The sequence below is a fragment of the Hypanus sabinus genome, chromosome 3 (assembly GCF_030144855.1).
Source record: "Hypanus sabinus isolate sHypSab1 chromosome 3, sHypSab1.hap1, whole genome shotgun sequence".
Taxonomy (NCBI): domain Eukaryota; kingdom Metazoa; phylum Chordata; class Chondrichthyes; order Myliobatiformes; family Dasyatidae; genus Hypanus; species Hypanus sabinus.
In genome coordinates, this window is record NC_082708.1 from 181,318,253 (window position 1) to 181,339,303 (window position 21,051).

Sequence of the window (21,051 nt, forward strand, 5' to 3'; positions counted from 1 at the left end):
TCCAAGTTTATAGGTCTTGGGAAGTAGCGACAGAGGTTGAGAGGGTGGTAATGAAGACATTTGCCATGGTTGCCTTAATTTGCCAAGGCATTGTGTTCAAGAATTGGAAGTTAAGTCCTAGTTTTGTAGATGTCCAGCTAGGACACATCTGGAGTATGCATTCATTTCTGGTCAGCCCCAGTATAGGAAAGATGTGGAGACTTTAGACAGGGCGCTGAAGAGATTTGCCAGGATGCTGCTTGGATTAAAGGGCATGTTCTATAGAGAGAGTTAGGACAAACCTGGGCTGTTTTCTCTGGAGTGGCAGAGGGTGAGGGGAGACCTGATGGAGCTTTATAAGATTATGGGAGGCATAGACAGATCAGACAGCACCATTGTTTTGCAAGGGTTTGGAATGTCTTCATGCCAGAGTTCATGCGTTTAAGGCAAGAGCTAACAAGTTCAAAAGAGATTGCAGGGCAAGTTGTTTAAATTCAAAATGGGGTGCCTGGAATGCACTGCCAGGGGAGGTCATGGAGGCAGACATGGTGGTGGGCGACATGGTAGTGCAGGAATTCGTGCAATGCTATTACAATGACAGCGATCACCATTCAGGGTTGAATCCTGCCACTGTCTGTAAGCGTTTGTATGTTTCCCCCTATGACTGTGTGGGTTTCCTTGGGGTGCTCCGATTTCCTCCCACATTCCAAAGATGTAGTGGTTAGGGTCAGTGAGTTTTAGGCATGCAACTTTCGTGTTGGAAGTGTGGAGATATTTGCGGGTTGTCCAGCATAATCCTCACTGATTTGATTCCACGCAAATTACGCATTTCACTGCATGTTTCAGTGTCATCATCATCATTAGGTACCATGTCGTATGATGTGGGTGATGTGGTATGCATTACCATAATTGGTCTTGGCAAATCTTTCCACAGAAGTGGCTTGCCGTTGGCGTCTTCTGGGCAGTGCCTTCACAAGACGGGTGACCCCAGCCATTATCAGTACTCCTCAGAGATTGTCCGCCTGACATCAGCGGTCACATAACCAGGACTTGTGATCTGCACCAGCTGCTCATATGACCTTCCACCACCTGCTTCACGTGACCCTGATCGCGGGGGGAGGGGGTGTTGGGGGGTGCTGCACCTTGCCCAAGGGTGCCCTGCCGGCTAGTGGAGGGAAGGAGTGCCTTACACCTCCTTTAGTAGAGATGTATCTTCACCCCGCCACCCGAAATGTAGATGTACCTGTGACAAATAAAATCTATTCTAATTTAATATTTAGTAGAAGCATTGAAGAGGCTCTTGGACACAACATGTGCAGAGAATGGAAGGATATGGACCATGCGCAGGCAGAAAGTATCAGCTAATTAGGAAACACTACTTTATCGTGAGCTGCGGGTCCTGCTTATCCACCGTTCTGTACTGAAGCCTCTTGGCCAGATTTCCAAGTTGCAGTCAGCGCCCTATTTGTCCTGGCACCAAGCTCCTCACAGTGTCAATTAGTAGTAGTCACGTAAAGGGTTAATCTTAATGAGAATGACTGGCTCGGAATGGGGGGGGGGGGGGGGGGGGGAGGAAGAAATTCCCTGGCGTAACGAAGAGCCGGCGATGAGGACATTCGATATTTGATTGAGTTGCCCCCATCACTTCAGTGTCAGACAGCTTCCTCGCTTCGAACGTGACGTAACTGAAACATGTGATTGGCTTGTGTCTCAACTCTACACTGAACGGAGTATTGGGAGCCTTGCAAAAAAAAACTTTTGCATTTCTTTTAATGTTTTGCTGAGACGCACGAGTTATGTTTTCTTGGAGCCGCTCTGTGGACGCCAAATATGGAGTGGGTGAGTTCCAATGGGCTATGTGCCCGTTTGTTTTTTTTTATAAATTATAAAGTAAGTTATATAAATGGACGCGGTTTCGGCGAAGTCTCGGCGTTCCAGCATGTAAGGTGGAGGGGAGTAAAGCAACAGTTGTTTCCTGGCCATCTGGGTAGACACTTGTACACAACAAAATTGGATAACGAAAACAGGATGTGGTTTAAAATCAGTAAAGCCGTTTGCAAGAGCCAAGTATGACCCCGGGTATGAGGAGTGTGAAGTGTCCAGTGGCGAAGGGAATGATGTTGTACATGTACCTCAGTGGCGGCTCAAGAACATCCCCTAGTTCCTATCTGCAGGGTGACTGTCAGAGTGCGCTCGAAATCTGTCACACATTCTAATCGGAACACTCTCTGCAAACGCGCCTTACGGAAACCCCAGTTTGAAAACACAGGCGGCTTGCAGGTGGCACTCAGAAATGAAACAACACAGACACACAGAATGCAGGAGGAACTCGGCAGATCAGGCGGCATCGATGAAAAGGAATAAGCAGTCGACTTTTCGGGGGCCGGCCAAAACGTCTACGGTCTATTCCCCTCCATAGATGCTGCCTGACCTGCTGAGTTCCTTCAGCATTTTTTTGTGAGTGTGTGTGTGTGGATTTCCAGCGTCTACAGAATCGCCTGAGTTTGTTGAGTAACGTGGTGCATTTAAACTCCAGTGTTTGTGAATGTCCAGATCTCTCTTGGGACAATTAAGTCAGCTGCGACTCTAATGGAAAAAAAGACAGTACATTCTATGTCAAAGTTCTAGAGGAAAAGGCGATTTCATTTATACGGCATCTTTCCCTTCTCTTTATTTTCCTAAATACTTTTTGTTTTATGCTGTGTGCGTGTGTGATGTATGTATTGTGAGTGCACGGTGGTCCGGATGAATATTTTTTTCATTTGGTTATATATAGATATACAGTCAGATGACAGTGAACTTGATTGTGTACCCCATATGATTTTATATATCCTTCAAAGGCATAGTAAAGTCATGGTTAGCGTAATGCTTTACAACACCAGCTGTTGGGGTTCAACTCTCACCACTGTCTGTAAGGAGTTTGTACATTCTCCACCTGACTTTGTGGATTTCCCTCCAATTCCTAGTGTTCTTTCTTTAGGGGAGAAGGAGTGGGAGGAAAAAGGAGGAATGATTTCATGGGGGCCTTTCTTCACCTAGATCAAGAGATCCTGGAATGTATTGCAGCCAGTCAAAATTCATTTGAAGCATTATCATTGTACAATAGGAATGGCCCAGTTACTGAACTGGGTCAGTAAGTTGTGGGATGGCATGCTAACGTAAGAGCATAGTGACACTTGTGGACTGTCCCTAGAACATCCTCAGACTATGGCTATTGACAGAAATGATGTATCTGACTGTTTCAATGTACACCCGACAAATCAAGCTAATTTATCTAATAGCGTCCCCTTCACTCCGAGGAAAGGTCCCAGCTTATCCAGCCTCTCCTTAGAACTCAAGCCCTCCAGTTCCAGTAAACATCTTGTGAGTCTTTTTCTGCATCACTTCCAGCTTAATTTGCAGAATTAGTCCGAATGTGAGTTATCGAACGTAGAGCAATACAGCTTAAAATGTTGAAATCGAACCACTTCCGCTCGCAGTTCGTTCCACACTATCACCACCTTCCGACTGAAGAAGTTCCCCCTCATGTTCCTATTAAGCATTTCACCTTTCACCCTTATCCTCTAGTCCTGGTCTAGTAGAAAGAGCCACCTTTGACCATACCCCTCATTATTTGTATGCATCTATCAAGTCTCTTCTCATTTTCTTATGCTACAGGGAATAATGTCTTAACCTGTTCCGCCTTTCCCTATAAATCCGGTACTCAAGTCCTGGCAATATCCTCGTCAATTTCTCTGCAGTCTTTCAATCTTATTCAAAGTCAAAGTACATTTATTATCAAATATGTATACTATACACAACTTTCAGGTTCATCTCCTTACGGGCAGTCACAAAATAAAGAAACCCAATAGAACCCCCCTCCCTTTATTTTAAAAAGACCACCAAACACCCAGCGTGCAGAAAAGAATTATACAAATGACAAAGGCAAGCAAACAAGTGAAGTTTACGAAAGTGAGTCCACAACTACAAAGCCAGTCATCACTGCAGCCGTTCCAGTGGCCCATGAGTTGTAGACCATAACTTCAGTTCAACGCATAGACAAGTAAACCTGCTGAGTAGCGAGCGGAACCAGCCTATCCCTCACCTCCGGCTCCAACAATCTGTCCCGGCACTTAAATCATCTAAACCTCAGGTCATTCCTCGCTCTCGGGCCCAGGCACGGGCTCCGTTGCCTCGACTTTGCCTCGTCTCCCCACACTCTGCCCCGGTTCTGCCACATCGAATGGCCTCCGAGTCAGCGCCAGCAGTGGCCAAACATTGGCTCATTCCCCTCTCTCAGGCCCCACTGCCTCAAATAAGCCCGTACACTGCAAACTGTAACCATCCTGCACCTTTGAGACTTCAGTTCACACTGCAGAAATGTCAGGCTGTACAGGTGGAACAAAAACTTAACTCTGAAAGGGAAGTTACAGGCTATTATAGTGATTGTTTACCAGAAAGAAGCGTGATTAATAAAGTAGTTAGTAGTTTTCGTTGTTTTGTTTGCTGCTGGTAAGTAGTTTCTGAGCTTCACCAGTGCCAGCTTAAACCACACATCTTTCCTGTAAATAGGTGACTAAAATTGTACATGATACTCCAAGTTCAGCCTCACCAACATTTTAAATCTTTAACATAACATCCCAACTCCTGTACTCAGTACTTAGATTTATGAAGGCCAATGAAGGCTTGCTTTACCACCATATCAACCTGTGACAACATTTTCAATGAATTATGAATCTGAATTCCTAGATCCCTCTGTTCTATCACACACCTCAGTGTCCTATTGCTCATCCTACCCTAGTTTTTCCTCCCAAAGTGCAAGAACATGCACATGTCTGCATTAAATTCCATCTGTCATTTTTCAGCCCATTTTTCCAGCTGGTTCAGATCCCGCTGCAAGCTTTTTCTTCACCGTCTACTACAACCCCAGTGTGAACTGCAAATTTGCAGATCCAGTTTACTACATTATCATCGGGATCATTGTTGTAGATGATGAAAAATGGACCTGGCATCAATCCCTGTGACAAGTAGTCAAAGGCCTCCAGTCAGACACAAGTGTCTACCATCACTCTCTGGCTGTAAAAAAAAATCCATTTATGATCTCCCACATCTCATTCATCTCCATGCATAGGTAATCACTTCCAGAGGACCAATTTTGTTCCTTGTTATCTTTTTGCTCTTAATGTATCTGCCGAAGCTACCCCATTCCTTCTTTTAGCTCTCCTAATTTCCTCCTTAGGCGTTCCCTTGCATTTCTTATACTCAGGTACCTCATTTGTTCCTGATTGCCTACATCTGTTATGCACCTCCCTTTTTCTTAACTGGGGCCTTAATATCTCTCAAAGTCTGGTTCCCTAGACTTGTTATCCTTGCCTTTTACTCTGACAGGAATATACAAAATCTATATCTCAAAATTTTATTTTTGAAGGCCTCACACTTACTAAGAACACCTTTGCCAAAAAACAACTTGTCCCGGTCCATACTTGCAGGATCCTTTCCGATACCATCAAAATTGGCCTTTCTTCAATTTAGAATCTTATCCCAAGGACCAGACCTATCCTTTTCCATAATTATCTTGAAACTAATGGCATTATGATCACAAGGTGCAAGCCGTTCCCCTGCACTAACTCTGTCACCTGCCAGGCCTCATTCCCTAATAGGAGATCTCATATCATTCTCTCTCTAGTTGGGACCTTTCTGTATTGATTAAGCAGACTTTCCTGAGTACATTTGACAAACTCTATCCCATCTAGTCCTTTTAAAGTATGGGAGTCCCAGTTAATATGTGGAAAGTTAAAATAACCTACTATCACAGTTTTATGTTTTTTGCAACAGTCCATGATCACACAACAGATTTGCTCCTCTAAATCCTGTTGACTGTTGGGTGGTCTAGAAGTGAACCCATTAATGTGGCCTGCCCTTTCTTATTCCTCACTTACCCCAATATAACCTCATAGATGAGTTCTCCAGCCTGTCCTGTCTGAGCACTACCGTGACATTTTCCCTGATTAGAACAGGAGTCCCACCATGCTCAACGTTTTGATTCCTGACTTTGTATTTAGTCTCAACAACATCTTTACCTGCGGCCACTCCACTCCCTGCTCTGTTGCCATTACCCTGCAACTATGGCTTCTGTTAGAAAAACTCATTGAAAGCTGTTGGTATTTATCTTGTGAATGAGATCTGGGTTTAAAAAAAGAAGAATCTTTAATACATCCCTCTTTGTAAAACCTTAGCCAGCGGAGGAGATTTAAAGCACAGGTTCTAGGCCAATGCAGAACACGGCAGGCAGTTGTGCAGAGTACTCCCAGAAATGGTGAGGAGAGATTGGGCCAATAGTCTGTATTCTTGATGTTGTGTGAGGGATACATATTAAGTAGAAGGGTTCCTACAAGCAACTTCCTGCAGAGAGTATCTAATCTGATGACATGTCCAATGGGTTGGATTTTGTTAGGTTTGTGTTCAGGCCTGTGGCATGGAGACGCAAGACCAAAGGAAGTTCTTAAAGGTGTTTAAGAAGTCATACGGTGCATTGGCCTTCATTAGTGGGGGGGGGGGGGGGGTTGTGTTGAAGAGTCATGAGGTAAAATATAGTGCTCTGTGGAACTCTACTTAAACCACACTCAAGAGTATTGTCAAAGGCGACACGAGTGAATCTGCAGATGCTGGAAATAAATAAAAACACAAAATGCTGGCAGAACTCAGCAGGCCAGACAGCATCTATGGGAGGAGGTAGTGACGACGTTTCAGGCCGAAACCCTTCATCATGACTCCTGATGAAGGGTTTCGGCCTGAAACGTCGTCACTACCTCCTCCCATAGATGCTGTCTGGGCCTGCTGAGTTCTGCCAGCTCTTTGTGTTTTTACTCAGAGTATTGTGTTTGGTTTTGATGGTATCATTATAGAAAGGACATAGCAGCTGCAGAGAGGGTGCAGAGGAAATTTACCGGAACCATAGAACGTTAAAGCACAGAAACCGGCCTTTTGGCCCTCCTTGGCTGTGCCATACCATTTTTCTGCCTAGACCCACTGACCTGCACCTGGCCCATATCCCTCCATACACCTCTCATCCATGTAAGTTTTTCTTAAATGTTAAAAGTGAGCCCGCATTTACTACTTCATCTGGCAGCTCATTCCACACTCCCGCCACTCTCTGTGTGAAGAAGCCCCCCCCCCCTTTAAACTTTTCCCCCTTCACCCTTAACCCATGTCCTCTGGTTTTTTTCTCTCCTAGCCTCAGTGGAGAAAGCCTGCTTGCATTCACTCTATCTACACCCATCATAATTTTATGTACCTCTATCAAATCTCCCCTCATTCTTCTATGCTCCTTGGGGAGGAAATGGATAATGCAAATGGGCATAATTTTAAGGTGATTGGAGGTAAGTATAGTGAGAATTGTCAGAAATTGTTCATTACACAGAGATTGGTGAATACATGGAACACCCTGCCAGGGTTGGTGGTAGAGACGGTACATTAGGGACATTTAAGGCACATTGATGATAGAAAAGTGGAGGGCTATATAGGAAGGAAGGGTTAGATTGACCTTAGAGAGTGGTAAGAGGCCATCACAACACTATAAGCTGAAGGGCCTGTATTGTGCTGTAATGTTCTATGTTCTAAAGTTCTAATAAAGAGAAAAGGACAACAGCGCAGCCTCAAAACCCCAGCTACACAGTGCTGGTTGGGCACTGAGTGATCATGCAGTGGTTTGGATGTGCTTTCAGACCAAAATGATGGGGCGAGAGTCTGCTCCTTTCTTTCTTGGAAGTGAAAAGAATGTCAGTTCTTGTTGGGTGATCATCCTTGAAACTCAGTTGGCTGCCCGGTGGAGAATTCACAAGAGTTCTTTCTCCAGTGGGGGAAGGAAAGAAGCAAAAGGAGGAAAGAATGCGTAGGTCCTTTCACAATCAAGATCAAGAGATTCTGGAATGTATTACAGCTAGTCAACATTCTTTTGAAGTTATGTTGAAAAGGAATGATCAAGTTATAAAACTGGTATCCAGATGACTAGTCTAGTACTGAAAAGTACCCAGGGCTTCAAAGAACCTCAAGCCCTGGAGAAAAACTCAGAAGGTACAGGGCAGCAGTGACCCCTATGCTTCTGTACCCTCCTGGGGCAGTTCCTGAACCCTTCCTTCTTGTCAGTTTTCATGGGCTTTAAGGTGACTGATGAGGTTAATGTGGGACATTTGCATACAACAAGTCAGAGGAGCTTCTCAGAGTGGTGGGTGGATAGATGTGAGGTTGTCCATTTTTCTGCCACTTGCACAGAGCTGCGTTGTGCCCTTGGTGAACGATCTCGAGGTTCTTGATACCACCCATAAAAATCCCATTCCTCGTTTCCTGTGAGCGTTTCCCAGGAAACAGTGGGGATGTTGCATCCCTTCAAGGTAATCTTGACCTGTGATAAATTGGAACAGGATGTTTGTTTTGAGAGTCTGGTTTGGGAATATAAGAGCAATGTGGTAATCCATCAGTGTGGCCAATTCAGTATGGTAAACAGAAGTAAACCAGGGCCTCGAGGCTGATGGTATCATTCTGAGCAGTGTGGAAGAATGGTTCGATCTCGGGTCCATGTCCACAAATACCTCAATGTTATGATAGCAATTGAATGGGTGTATAAGAAATCATAAGAAAAATAAACATGTGTCATTTGGAAGTGAGCAGACTAAGATAAACATTTTGAAAGCATTCCATTGTTTTCATAATTTGCTTCATATGGTTTTCATGATATGAATTTAATAATTCGTAATTTGCCTCGCAAGCTGATAGGATTGTTCAGAAGACATATGGTGTGTTGGCCTTCATTAGTAGAGGGATTGAGTTCAAGATCAGCGAGGTAATGCTCTGTAAAACTTTGTGTTTTGTGTTTACTTCTGTTCGACACTTAGAGGAAGGATGTGGAAGCTTGGGAGAGGGTGCAGAGGAATTGTACTAGGATGCTGCCTGGATTCGAGTGCATGTCCCATGAGGATGGGTTGAGTAAATGGGAATGAGAGGTGACTTTATAGAGGTGTACAGGATGATAAAGGGGCATGGATGGATAGCCAGAGCCTCTTTCCCAAACTGTAAATAGGTAACAGGAAGGGGCATCATTATTTTAAGGTGATTTGAGGTGCTATCAGAAATAGGGTTTTACACAGAAGATAGTAGGTTTAAGGAACTCCTTGCCAGGGATGGTGGTGGTGACAGATACATTAGAATTGAATTCAATTCAATTCTAAGAAAGGACAATTAGGGATATTTAAGATGGGTATATGGATGAAAGAAGAATGGAAAGTTATGTGGGTGCAAAGGACTAGCTTGATCTTAGAGTAGGTTAAATGGTTAACACATCATCACAGGATGAAGGGCCTATGTAATGTTGTACTGTTGTTCGTCCTAACTGTCAGGGCTGTTGGGGTGAGGAGAAGACATTGGCATCATTTTGCTTATCTTTCCATTTTTGGTGAAACTTTTCAAATAGACTTGAGCTGCCTGCTTTAGATAGTCCAAATGTCAGATGCATATGTAAGGACAGGGATTACTGCTGCCCAGAAGATCATGAACTTTGTGCAAGGTCACCAGTCTTAATCTTCAAACACCCTTTTTCTAAATGTTGCTAGTTAGCTTTTGCCGAGAGGTGACTCAAGTTATAGGACATTGTCTACATTTTTGAAGGTTTCGCTGTGAAAATTTATTATTGGATAGTGGTGCATTAGGGGCAGATTTGTAAAGGGCCAGGAACTTGTGGATGTTGATTGTAAGGCCTATCCAGTCCTAATTTCATTTTCCCAAGGTCGGGGGTCTTTGGGGACTTTGTTTGTATCATTCATTCTATGGGGTTCTTGTTTCATGGATGTCTGTGAAGAGGGTGAATTTCACATTTTATACTGTATACATTCTGAAACATTGAAATGAATTTACTTGAACCTTTGAATTGGGGAATCAAGTACTAGAGGGGATGGGGGTAAGGGGAGTGAGGAAAGTATTAGTAGGGACCCTATGGACACCTTTCTCACAGAATGTTTAGAATGAGCTACCAGAGGAAGTGGTTGAGGTGCATTCAGTAACAACATATAAGGGACAGGTGTATGGATAGGAAAAGTTTAGAAGAATGAAGCCCAAATGGAGGCAAATGACTAGATTTTATGGGCATTTTGGTTGGCATGGATAAGTTGGGCTGAAGGTCCTGTTTCCATGCTGCATGACCTCATATGCTTCAGAGAATGAGTTGGCGATCTCTTGGAGCTTGGCATTTGAGAGTTCGCACAAGTAAGCATGCTGTGCACCACTCAGGTTTGGGTGACCTTGCTTCTGGTGTATAAGGTTGAACAGTTTTTGTTTAGTTCTAAAAATTAGCTCTTTTGCTACGTGAAGCTTGTTGAAGGTAAGCTGTAACACTGTGAAGAGAGAGATTGAGAAAATCATTGATAGTGGTCAGAAAGCATTTTGGTTATTGTGTGCAGTTTTGGGCCTCATATGGAAAAGGATAAGCTGGCATTGGAGAGGGTCCAGAGGAGGTTTGTGAGAATGAGTCCAGAATGAAAGGGTTAGTGTCTGAGGCATGTTTGATGCCTCTGGGCTGGACTTGTTGGAGTTTAGAAGAATGAGGGGTAATCTCATTGAAACCTACCGAATATTGAAAGGCTGGATGTTGAGAGGATGTTTCTTACAGATGCTGTTCTGCCTACTGATTTCCCCCCGTGGGCTGGTTGTTGTTCTACATTCCAATATCTGTAGTCTCGTGTATTAACTGTCTGGAAGCGTTAATTTGCATCTTGCCACAACAGATATTTAAACTTTAAAAAAAAATGAAGAAAGTTGGCAAATAAAAAGCTAGCATCAGGAAAGGTGACTGTGAAGTTCCCAGAATGTTATTACGGCAAATGACACCCTACCCTAATCTGGACTGTATGTTAGAGGGTGCCACAGTAATGTAGTGGTTAGCGTAATGCTTTATAGCACCAGCGATCACCAATAGCGGTTCAGTTTCTGCCACTGTCTGTAAAGGGTTTGTAAGTTTTCCCCTTGACTGCCTGGTTTTCCTCTGGGTGCTCCAGCTTACTTCCACATTCCAAAGGGTTAGTGTGAGTAAGTTTGTAGGCATGTTATTTTGGCACCAGAATCATGGCGACAGTTGTATATTTAATATTTCAGGAATATTTGCGGAATCTTGTATGTGTAAACATGTGTACATATACTTGATTAAGTATTCTTGGTCATTTAAATAATTATGTAAAAATGTTAATTGCATATGTCATCACACTCCCACGTGATATATGCACACCTCACATAAAGTAAACTCGAACTACACTCATATCTCCAGACTCTGGTGAGTTTCTTTGAATTAATTTAATGTTTTGAAGTTACAAAGCATACAGCAACACTTGCGGGCTGCCCCCAGCACATATTCGGACTGTGTTGGACGCTGACACAGAATGACACATTTCGCTGTATGTTCTGACGTACGTGTGACAAATAAAGCTAATATTTTCATCTTTGAACTCATTACTCTCAGGGCCAGGACTGGGCCACTGGGCCTTGCAATCAAGAGGTCCTAGTTTCCTGTCCTGTCGCTGGAAACCTCGAACCTTCCATCCAAAAATCCACCAATCTCTGATTTGAAGGAGATCAATCGCTGAACCTCCACTGTAGTTAATTCCAGGGATTCATCACTCACTGTGTGACTGAACAACTTCTTTTAGTCACAAATGGCTCACTTAATGTGAAAAAGACTAAGGAGCTGGTGGTGGACCTGAGGAGGGCTAAGGCACCAGTGACCCCTGTTTCCATCCAAGGGGTCAGTGTGGACATGGTGGAGGATTACAAATACCTGGGGATACGAATGGACAATAAACTGGACTGGTCAAAGAACACTGAGGCTGTCTACAAGAAGGGGCAGAGCCGTCTCTATTTCCTGAGGAGACTGAGGTCCTTTAACATCTGCCGGACGATGCTGAGGATGTTCTACGAGGCTGTGGTGGCCAGTGCTATCATGTTTGCTGTTGTGTGCTGGGGCAGCAGGCTGAGGGTAGCAGACACCAACAGAATCAACAAACTCATTCATAAGGCCAGTGATGTTATGGGGGTGGAACTGGACTCTCTGACGGTGGTGTCTGAAAAGAGGATGCTGTCCAAGTTGCATGCCATCTTGGACAATGTCTCCCATCCACTCCATAATGTACTGGTTAGGCACAGGAGTACATTCAGCCAGAGACTCATTCCACCGAGATGGAACACTGAGCGTCATAGGAAGTCATTCCTACCTGTGGCCATCAAACTTTACAACTCCTCCCTCAGAGTGTCAGACACCCTGAGCCAATAGGCTGGTCCTGGATTTATTTCCACTTGGCATGATTAGCTTATTATTATTTAATTATTTATGGTTCTATTTTGCTAAATTTCTTCACTATTCTTGGTGTGTACGGCTGTAACGAAACCCAATTTCCCTCAGGATCAATAAAGTATGTCTGTCTGTCTGACTTGGTACTCTGTGTCTGTAACTGTGTTTGCAATCTCTCAGCCAGGAGAAACATCTTTCCTGTGTAGCCTGCTGAGAATTTTGCACATTCCGATGAACTTGCCTGTTGTTGAATTTGAAGGCAGAATACAGGGTTAATGGCAGGGGTTTCTCAGTAAAGTGGAGGAACGGAGGGATCTTGGGGTCCATGTCCATAGCTCCTTCAAAGTTGCCTCAGAGTTGATAGGGTCCTTGAAGGCGTATGGTGTGATGGCCTTCATTATTCAGGAAACTGAGTTCATGAGCTGCGAGGTAATGTTGCAGCTCTGTAAAGCTCTGGTTAGACCACACTCCGCTTGTTGTGTTCAGTTCTGGTTGCCTCGTTATAGGAAGAATGTGGATGCTTTTAGTGATGATGCAGAGGAGTTTATTAGGATGCTGTCTGGATCGGATAGCAGCTTAAATTATGAAGATAGGTTGAGTGAGCTTGAGCTTTTGCTCGAGGAGAAGGGTAGGAGGTGACTTAATAGAGATGTACAAGATAAGATGCATAGATCGAGAGGATAGCCAGAGACTTTTCCCCAGAACAGAATGGCTATTAAAGGGGGGGGGGCATAATTTTAACAAGATTGGAGTGGGGGGGGGATGCTTTTTTTACGCAGAGAGTGGTGAGTGTGTGGAACACCCTCCCAAGTATAGTTTTAGAGGCAGATATATTTGGGGCCTTTTAGAAACTCTTAGATAGTCCCATGGATGATTTAAAAAAATGGAGAGCTAGGTAGGAAGGGAGGTTAAATTGATCTTAGAGTAGGTTAATAGGTCACACAGCATTATGGGCTGAAGGGCCTGTACTGTGTTTTACTGTTCTGTATTCTTCTGCTCTGTAGAGAATAGAGCCATGACCTCCTCATTCTCTTTATGAAAGACCTATGATTCTAGGGGTCATTCTGGTAAATCTTTGCTTTACTTTCTACAGTGAGTGCATTCCTTTCAGGGAAGGAGGCCATTATTGTACAACTTTCTCCATGAGTCATTCACCATAATCGCATGTAATTGTAGTGAGACATTTTTATTCTTGGATTCTACTCTTCAAACAATAAAGGCAGGCATATTGATTGCATTTCCAACAGCCTTGGAAAGCATTTCCAGCTCCCTTGGAAAGGCTTATTCTGTCATTTGGGTCTCTTTGAACATCTTGTGTGACCTCAGTTGACTATTTTTAATAAATTGATCTGTATGAATAGCATGCAAGTCAAGCTCTTCAGATATTTGGTATATGTAAGCCATCAACAAATTACCATGGTAGCATAGTGGTTCGCATGACGCTATTACAGCTCGCGGCATTCTGGAGTTCAGAGTTTAACTCTGGCATTGTTCTCTAAAGAGTTTCTTTAGGTCCATAAGACTTGGGAGCAGAATTAGGCCATTCAGCCCATCATTTGCTACGCCATTCCATCATGACTGATCCTGGATTTCACTCAACCCTATACACTGATCTTCTCACCATATCCTTTGATGTCCTAACTGATCAGGAAACAATCAACTTCTGCCTTAAATACTGTGGTGAACTACATATACCTGTCTGGACACGCCCCCCCCCCCCCCCCCCCCCCGCTGACTGCTCCTGTGGCTCCTCCCACAGACCCCTGTATAAAGGCGATCAAGGCCTGAGCCCGGCCTCTCAGTCTCCGGGATGTAGTATGGTGGTCACTCACTGCTTGTTCCTTCTTCCAGTCAATAAAAGCCGATATCTCGCCTTCATATTATCTCAGAGTGAGTTATTGATGGTGCATCAAATACACCCACGGACTTGGCCTCCGTCACAGTCTGTGGCAGAGCATTCCACAGATTCCCTACTCTCTGGCTAAAAAAATAGCTCTTTACCTCTGTTCTAAAAGATTGCCCCTCATTTCTGAGGCAGTGCCCTTTAATTCTGGATACCCCCACTATAGGAAACATCCTCTCCACATCCATCCTATCTAGTCCTTTCAACATTCAGTAGGTTCCAATGAGATTCCACCCCCCCCACTGCATTTTTCTAAATTCCATTACGTTCAGGTGCAAAGCTGCCAAACACTCCTCATATGTTAAATCTTTCATTCCCAGAATCATCTTTGTGAACATCCTCTGGACTCTCTCCAATGACAACACATCCTTTCTGAGATATGGTGCCCCAAACTGTTGACAACACTCCAAGTGCAGCTTGAGTAGTGTCTTATAAAGGCCCAGCATTATCTCTTTGCTTCTGTATCCTACTCCCCTTGAAATAAATGCCAGCATTGCATTTGCCTTTTTACCACAGACTCAAAGGTTCAAAGATCCAATTTAATGTCAATATACATCTTTTTCTTCACAAACATCCACAAAAACAGACTAGGCCATGGTGTAGCCTTTTTGCAGCCCCAAAGACTGAATGGCAGTTAAATGTGAGAACCCCCAAATTCCCCTCCCCACACCCCCCTCCCTTGCGTAAGTGGCAGTAAGCAACGATCCTCCCTCCCTCCGGCAAAAGAAGTGCGCCCACTACCGAGCACAAGCGTGAGCGAGACGATAGCAAATACACAGACCTTGCAGTTACCCGAAACACTATCGCAATTCATCCGGTATTCGACAAACCACAGGTTCTCTCTCTCCCTAATAAAGGAGAGGGAGGTGTCCCCCATTTTCACAGCGAGCGGGTGACATAACAACAACCCGCTGGTTTACGATGTTAAGAAGTACGTTCCATCGCTTTTTACAAGATCTGTGCCCAAAGATCACAAAGATCTCGGGTCTTTGGGCCCACAGCGAAAGATTTTCCGGCCTCCATGACAAAACAGGAGTCTCCTGCCGTGACATTGACCCTCGATCCACCCATCTCCAGAGTCCCGAGATCTTAGGCTTTTGAACAAGAGCCAGACTCTCAGGCCAAACGCTTGGCTTGCCGAACAACAACAGCCAGTCCTGAAACCCTGATAAACGGGTCCCATTCCTGCAAAGAACCAAAGTCTGCATTTGACTCCAGGTCAGGGTCTTCAAAAGAATCCTGAAAGGAAAAAACAAAGACTTTAAAGATGGAAATAGAGCTGCTTCCAAAGATGCAAGCAAAGGAGTTGCCATTTAGCGCCATCTTAATTCCACCTCCGGCTCCAATTCCATAGACTGACCCTGTAAATTAACCTTTGGGAGTATTGCTCGACTACTCCCAAGTCCCTCTACACCTCTGATGTTTGAACCTTCTCCCAATTTAGGTAACAGTCCCCACTATTGTTCCTCTTGCTAGGGTGATATAACTCAGAGCCGGAAGGGCATGCTCCATGTTGTATTGCTAAACAAGTGGATAATAATTTACCAAGTTTATTTACCAATCTCACCTCCATTTAAAAAATTACCTTACATTTCTGCTTTTTTCCTCTAATGTCACATTGTACTTAATAAAATTCTGGAGAAAAGTTTATAATGTAATATTGAATAACATGATATTGGGGTTAATGGGATGCTTTGAAAATTGATTCATAGACAGGAAATTTAGAAAAGATTTAAATGAGTCTTTTCTGTTTAGATAGTGGTGTGCTTGGATGCAGCAAGTTTTACGGGGTCAACCAGAGGTGTTATTGTCCTTTTTTTTATAATCGCAAGACCCTGCTGTTCATTAAGAACTTAAGGTACTGCTGGTCTATCCCATCTGCGAGTTGCTCATTGGTGGAGGAGCTGTAGGAACTGGACTGTGATGCTGCTTGCGAAAGAGAGGCATTGGTGCTCGAACCTGGTGTTCAGTCTGAGAGCGAGTGATCACCTTAGTTATTTCTCTTGCGATCGCAAGACCCTGTTGGACATTGGTGGTGTGGAATGCTGCAAGTCTGATTCATTGGTTTATTGGCAGATGGTGGGGGAGCTGTGTGGCCTCAGTGGTAGTGAAGACCTCAAGCCACGGTGTGGCCTTTCTGCAGCCACCCATGAGGAGACATCAGAGTTGGTCAATCTGTCAGAGTGCTGGAGGCAGTGTGGTGCAGCGTCCACGTCCATAGTTGGTATTGCCCTCCCCTCCATTATTCACTCAGCTGAAGGCAAGCTCCATTGTGTTTGACTGCAGACTGCCGCAATATCATGGACTCAGGGACTTGGATTATATACTTTTTTTTTGCGTGACTGTATTTTACTGACATCTTGCAATCATACAGTGTATGTGCCTGGATTGTGTTTTTATCTTGGCCCCGGAGTAACGCTGTTTAGTTTGGCTATATTCATGAGTATTTGTGAATGGTTGAATGACAGTTGAACTTGAAATTGAATTTTATGAGTGGCAGTCTGTAAGTAGTAAGATACTGCAGAGAGGTCACTGTGTTTATCCAATAATATTTCAGGGAATGCTGACGTCACTAAACTTAGTTGGGTTTGTGTATCGTGACAAAAGCAGTTACTTCTCTTAAACCATCTAGTTCTCCCACCAATTGGCACAGTCCATGTTTCGACAGTTTAGTAACTCTGCACTATAATGGACATTTTTGCTGAAATTGTGTTCTTGTGAAAAATTGTTTTGATGTATTTTTAATTTATGTCTGTCTTGTGGAAATGCTACTTATCTGAAGCTTTGTGCTTGTGATGCTGGTACAAGTAAAGTTCACATTGTACCTGTGTATGCATGCCCTTGTGGATATGGCAATAAGATAAACTTTGACTTTTAATGCAGAGATAATTCAAGGCGAATAAACAGAGCATGGAGCAAAATCACGACGTATGTAGTCTAGTATTGGTAAATATGAAGATTTATCCTTTAACCTTAAGACATAGGAGCAGAAAAGGGCTGTTCAGCCCATCAAGTCTGTCCATCATTCCATTGTGGCTGGTTTATTATCCCTCTGAACCCCATTCTCTTACCTTCTTCCTGTAACCTTTGATGCCCTGACTGATCAAGCATCTATCAACCTCCACTTTAAATATACCCAATGACTTGGTCTCCACAGCCTTCTGAGGCAATGAATTCCACAGCTTCACCACCCTCTGGCTGACAAATAAATTCCTCCTCATCTCTGTTCTATGGGGATCTGCTTCTATTCTGAGACTGCACCTCTGATCCTAAACTTCCCCACTTTAGGGAAGGTAGAAATGAAGTGCTTATTTAAAAGTTGTTGGATAGAGAAGTGCTGATGTACAAATCAACTCGAGTATTTTTATACAACATTAATAAAAACTAAACTTGAAGTAAGCAAGAAAGATAATGGTATGTTGTCCTTATTGCGTGAGGTTTTGAGCGCAGGAACTCGGGTGTCTTGCAATAATTATAAAGGAGCTGCATAGTGTATAACTTTGATAGATAGACACTTTATTGATCCCAAAGGAAATTGCAGTGTCACAGCAACATTACAAGTGCACAGATATACAAATATTAGAAGAGAAATAAGAAAGAATAAAAACAAGCTACCTTAAGATAAGATGTAGCAGATTTACAAGTCAAAGATTGCAAGATCACTTCCCCAACTATAGGTTGACTCATTACAGAGCCTGATGGCTGATGGGAAGAATGACCTCATGTAGTGCTCTTTGGAGCAGCGTAGTTGTCTTAGTCTATGACTGAAAATGCTCCTCTGTTCAGCCAAGGCGCCATGCAGAGGGTGAGAAATGTTGTCCAAGTTTCCTAACCTAAGAAAGGATGTACTGGTGAAGGAATGGGACCAAGGTTTATCCAACTAGAACAAAGACGAGGAATTTCTTCAGCCAGATGATTAGGAATCTATGGAATTATTTGACACAGATGACTGTGGAGACTAAGTGGAGGATAATGGATTCTTGCTTATAATAAAGGCATCAAAGGTTACAGGTAGAAGGCAGGAAAATGGGGTTGAGAGGGAGAATAAATCAGCCATGGTGCAGTGGCAGAGCAGACTCAATGAGCAAAATGGGCTAATTCTGCTTCTCTGTCTTACGGTCTTATCATTTTTATGGAATTTGGGACTGCGCAATGAGAGAAGATTAAGTTAACTATGTTTGTATTTATTTGAATTTGAAACCTATACAATTTTGACGAAATTGAGATGGATTGGATATAGGGAAGATGTTTCCCCAGCTCGGGTGTCTCAGATAAGGAGTCAAAGTCTTGGCTTAGAGAGCAATGGATTTAGAACTGAGATGAGGAAGAATTTCTTGATGGAGGTGGCAAATCTGTGGAGGTTTGGACTCGCCTCCCACCGGAGGCCAAACTGCTGTATGTACTTAAGTAGGCCGAGAAGCTCCTAGATGAAAAAGGCAGCAAGGGCATTGGGGGATGGTGGGAGTATGCAACTGTGATAGATGAGCAGGGAGCTTACCCACTGAGACGAGGCTGACATCTTTTAACAGATGCAGTCGGGAGGATGTTTCCCTCTTAGCTGGCAATTTTAGAGAACTGTAAGGATGCCTGGAACCGGGGAGGGGGGAGGGGAGGGTAGAAAAAGCAGAACTTGCCCTGAAAAGTCCTTTCACAACTGAAACTCAAGGCATCCCAAAATACAATTTAATTTTTTTTTAAATTAATGTATTTTAAACTGTTGTTGTTGTTGTTTTAAAGTGAAAATGCAACATACGCCAAGTTGCCATTGAGAATCCTGGTATCTGAGATAGGACTGGTTAAGTATCAAAGGCTTCGAACAATAAGGCTTGCATAGTGTTGTGGTCTGCTCACAGAAATCTTTGTTCCTTGTCATCTTATTCTTCCCTACATGCACTTAAATTAAGCCATAAGACATGAGAACAGGATTCAGCTATTTAGCTGATTGAGTCTGCTCTGCCATTCGATCACGGCTAATTTATTATCCCTCTTCACCCCATTCTTCTGCCATCTCCTCATAACCTTTGACACTCTAATTAATCAAGAACCCATCAACCTGCACTTTAAATATACCCAGTGACTTTCCCTCCAGATGTCTGTGGCAATGAATTCTACAGATTCACCACACTCGAGCCATCTTTGTTCTAAAAGGACATCCTTTTATTCTGAGGCTGTGCCCTCTGGTCCTAGACTCCCCTATTGTTGGAAACATGCTCTCTACGTCCACTCTACCGAGGCCTTTCAGTATTGTTGAATAAGATCCCACCCTTCCTGCAGAGCACCAGGGTTCAGGGATAGTTCCTGCTCTTCAACCACTAGGCTCCTGAACCAGCATGCATAACTTCACCCTCCTCAACAACACTGAACACATCCTGCAGACCCACTTTCAAGGACACTGCAACTCATGTTCTCAGCTTTATTGATAGATTGCTATTTTATATTTGCACAATTTGTTGTCTTTTGTACACTGGCTGCTTATCAGTCTTTGTGTGTGGCTTTTCATTGATTCTATTATATTTCTTTGTTCTACTGTGAATTCCCTCAAGAAAATGAATCTCAGAGTATTATATGGTGACGTATAACTACTTCGATAATAAATTTACTTTGAACATTGTACTCACAAAGTAAAGAATATAGATGTTAAAAATAAATGACAGCAAAATGATGGAAATAATTCCCTTCCCTTATTATCCAGACTTATGTAAATTTCTTTTTTAAAAACCTTTTAAAAATTGTATTAGACCAACACACAGCTACAAACAAGCATTGGCTATCAGTCCACAATTCACTGTACCTAAATTAACAATACCAGGGGGTGGAAGAGAGTAGGAACAAGAGAAAGAAGAAATAAAAGGCACATATCTACAATTACATATATACATAAACATACATATGGTCTACATACTTTACATCACCTTTAGAAAAAAAAATTGGATAGGTATATGGACAGGAAAGGAATGGAGGGTTATGGGCTGATTGCGGGTCAGTGGAACTAGGTGAGTGTAAACGTTTGGCACGGACTAGAAGGGCCAAAATGGCCTGTTTCCGTGCTGTAATTGTTATATGGATATATATAACTGGAACCCAATGGCAAAGTTTTCACTCAGGGTCAGTATATGTTATGGTCTGGGCAGGTATCAAAATCGAGCTAAGTTTAATATCACTGGCATATGTTGTGAATTTGTTGCTATGCAGCAGCAGTACAGTGCAGTACATAATAACAAACACTATAGATTACAGTAAGTACATATAAAAAAGTTAAATTAGATAAGAATACAAAAAAGGAGGAAAAAAAAGACAGACGTAGTGTTCATGGGTTCATTGTCCATTCAGAAGTCTGATGAAAGAGATGAAGAAGCTGTTCCTGAAACATTGAGTGTGTGTCGTCAGGCTCCTGTACCTCCTCCTCGATGGTAGCAATGAGAAGAGGCATGTCTCCAAGGTGATGTGCTTGTTTAAAGATGGCTCATTGAGAGATAATTAACTGTTCACAGATAACTGGCTTTCAAAGTGTTATGCAAGGATATCTTGTACTTCTTGACATCTTCCTACTGTTTACATCTCGGTCAATGGTTCAGCAGGGAATAGGAGAAGAATATGCATGCAGTAATCTTGAGTCAAAACACATATTACCTGATCTTTCAGAGCTATGGCTAGAACCCAAGTTAGACGGGTAGAAGCACAATTTTGGATTAACCGCTCGTGAGTGGAACGGACAGATAATTGTTTCACTATATTTGGTCATTACAAAATAGAATCATGGAGTTGTACAGAATAATGGACCCTTTGGCCCAACTGAACCATGCTGATCCTGATGCCCATCTAAGCTAATCCCTTTTGCCTTTTTGATCAATATCCCTCTAAGCCT

At 43.1% G+C, this 21,051-nt stretch overlaps 1 protein-coding gene across 1 annotated transcript in view; it reads left to right on the top strand.

The window, feature by feature from the left end:
- Nucleotides 1-1,682: 1,682 nt before the first annotated feature.
- The window catches only part of LOC132391940 (dedicator of cytokinesis protein 2-like), a 1,209,929-nt gene continuing 1,190,560 nt past the window's right edge, over nt 1,683-21,051 (top strand). The window contains exon 1 of the mRNA XM_059965744.1: nt 1,683-1,818. Coding sequence (XP_059821727.1) covers nt 1,776-1,818 — 43 coding nt within the window. The 5' untranslated portion in view covers nt 1,683-1,775. The remainder of the gene's footprint in view (nt 1,819-21,051) is intronic.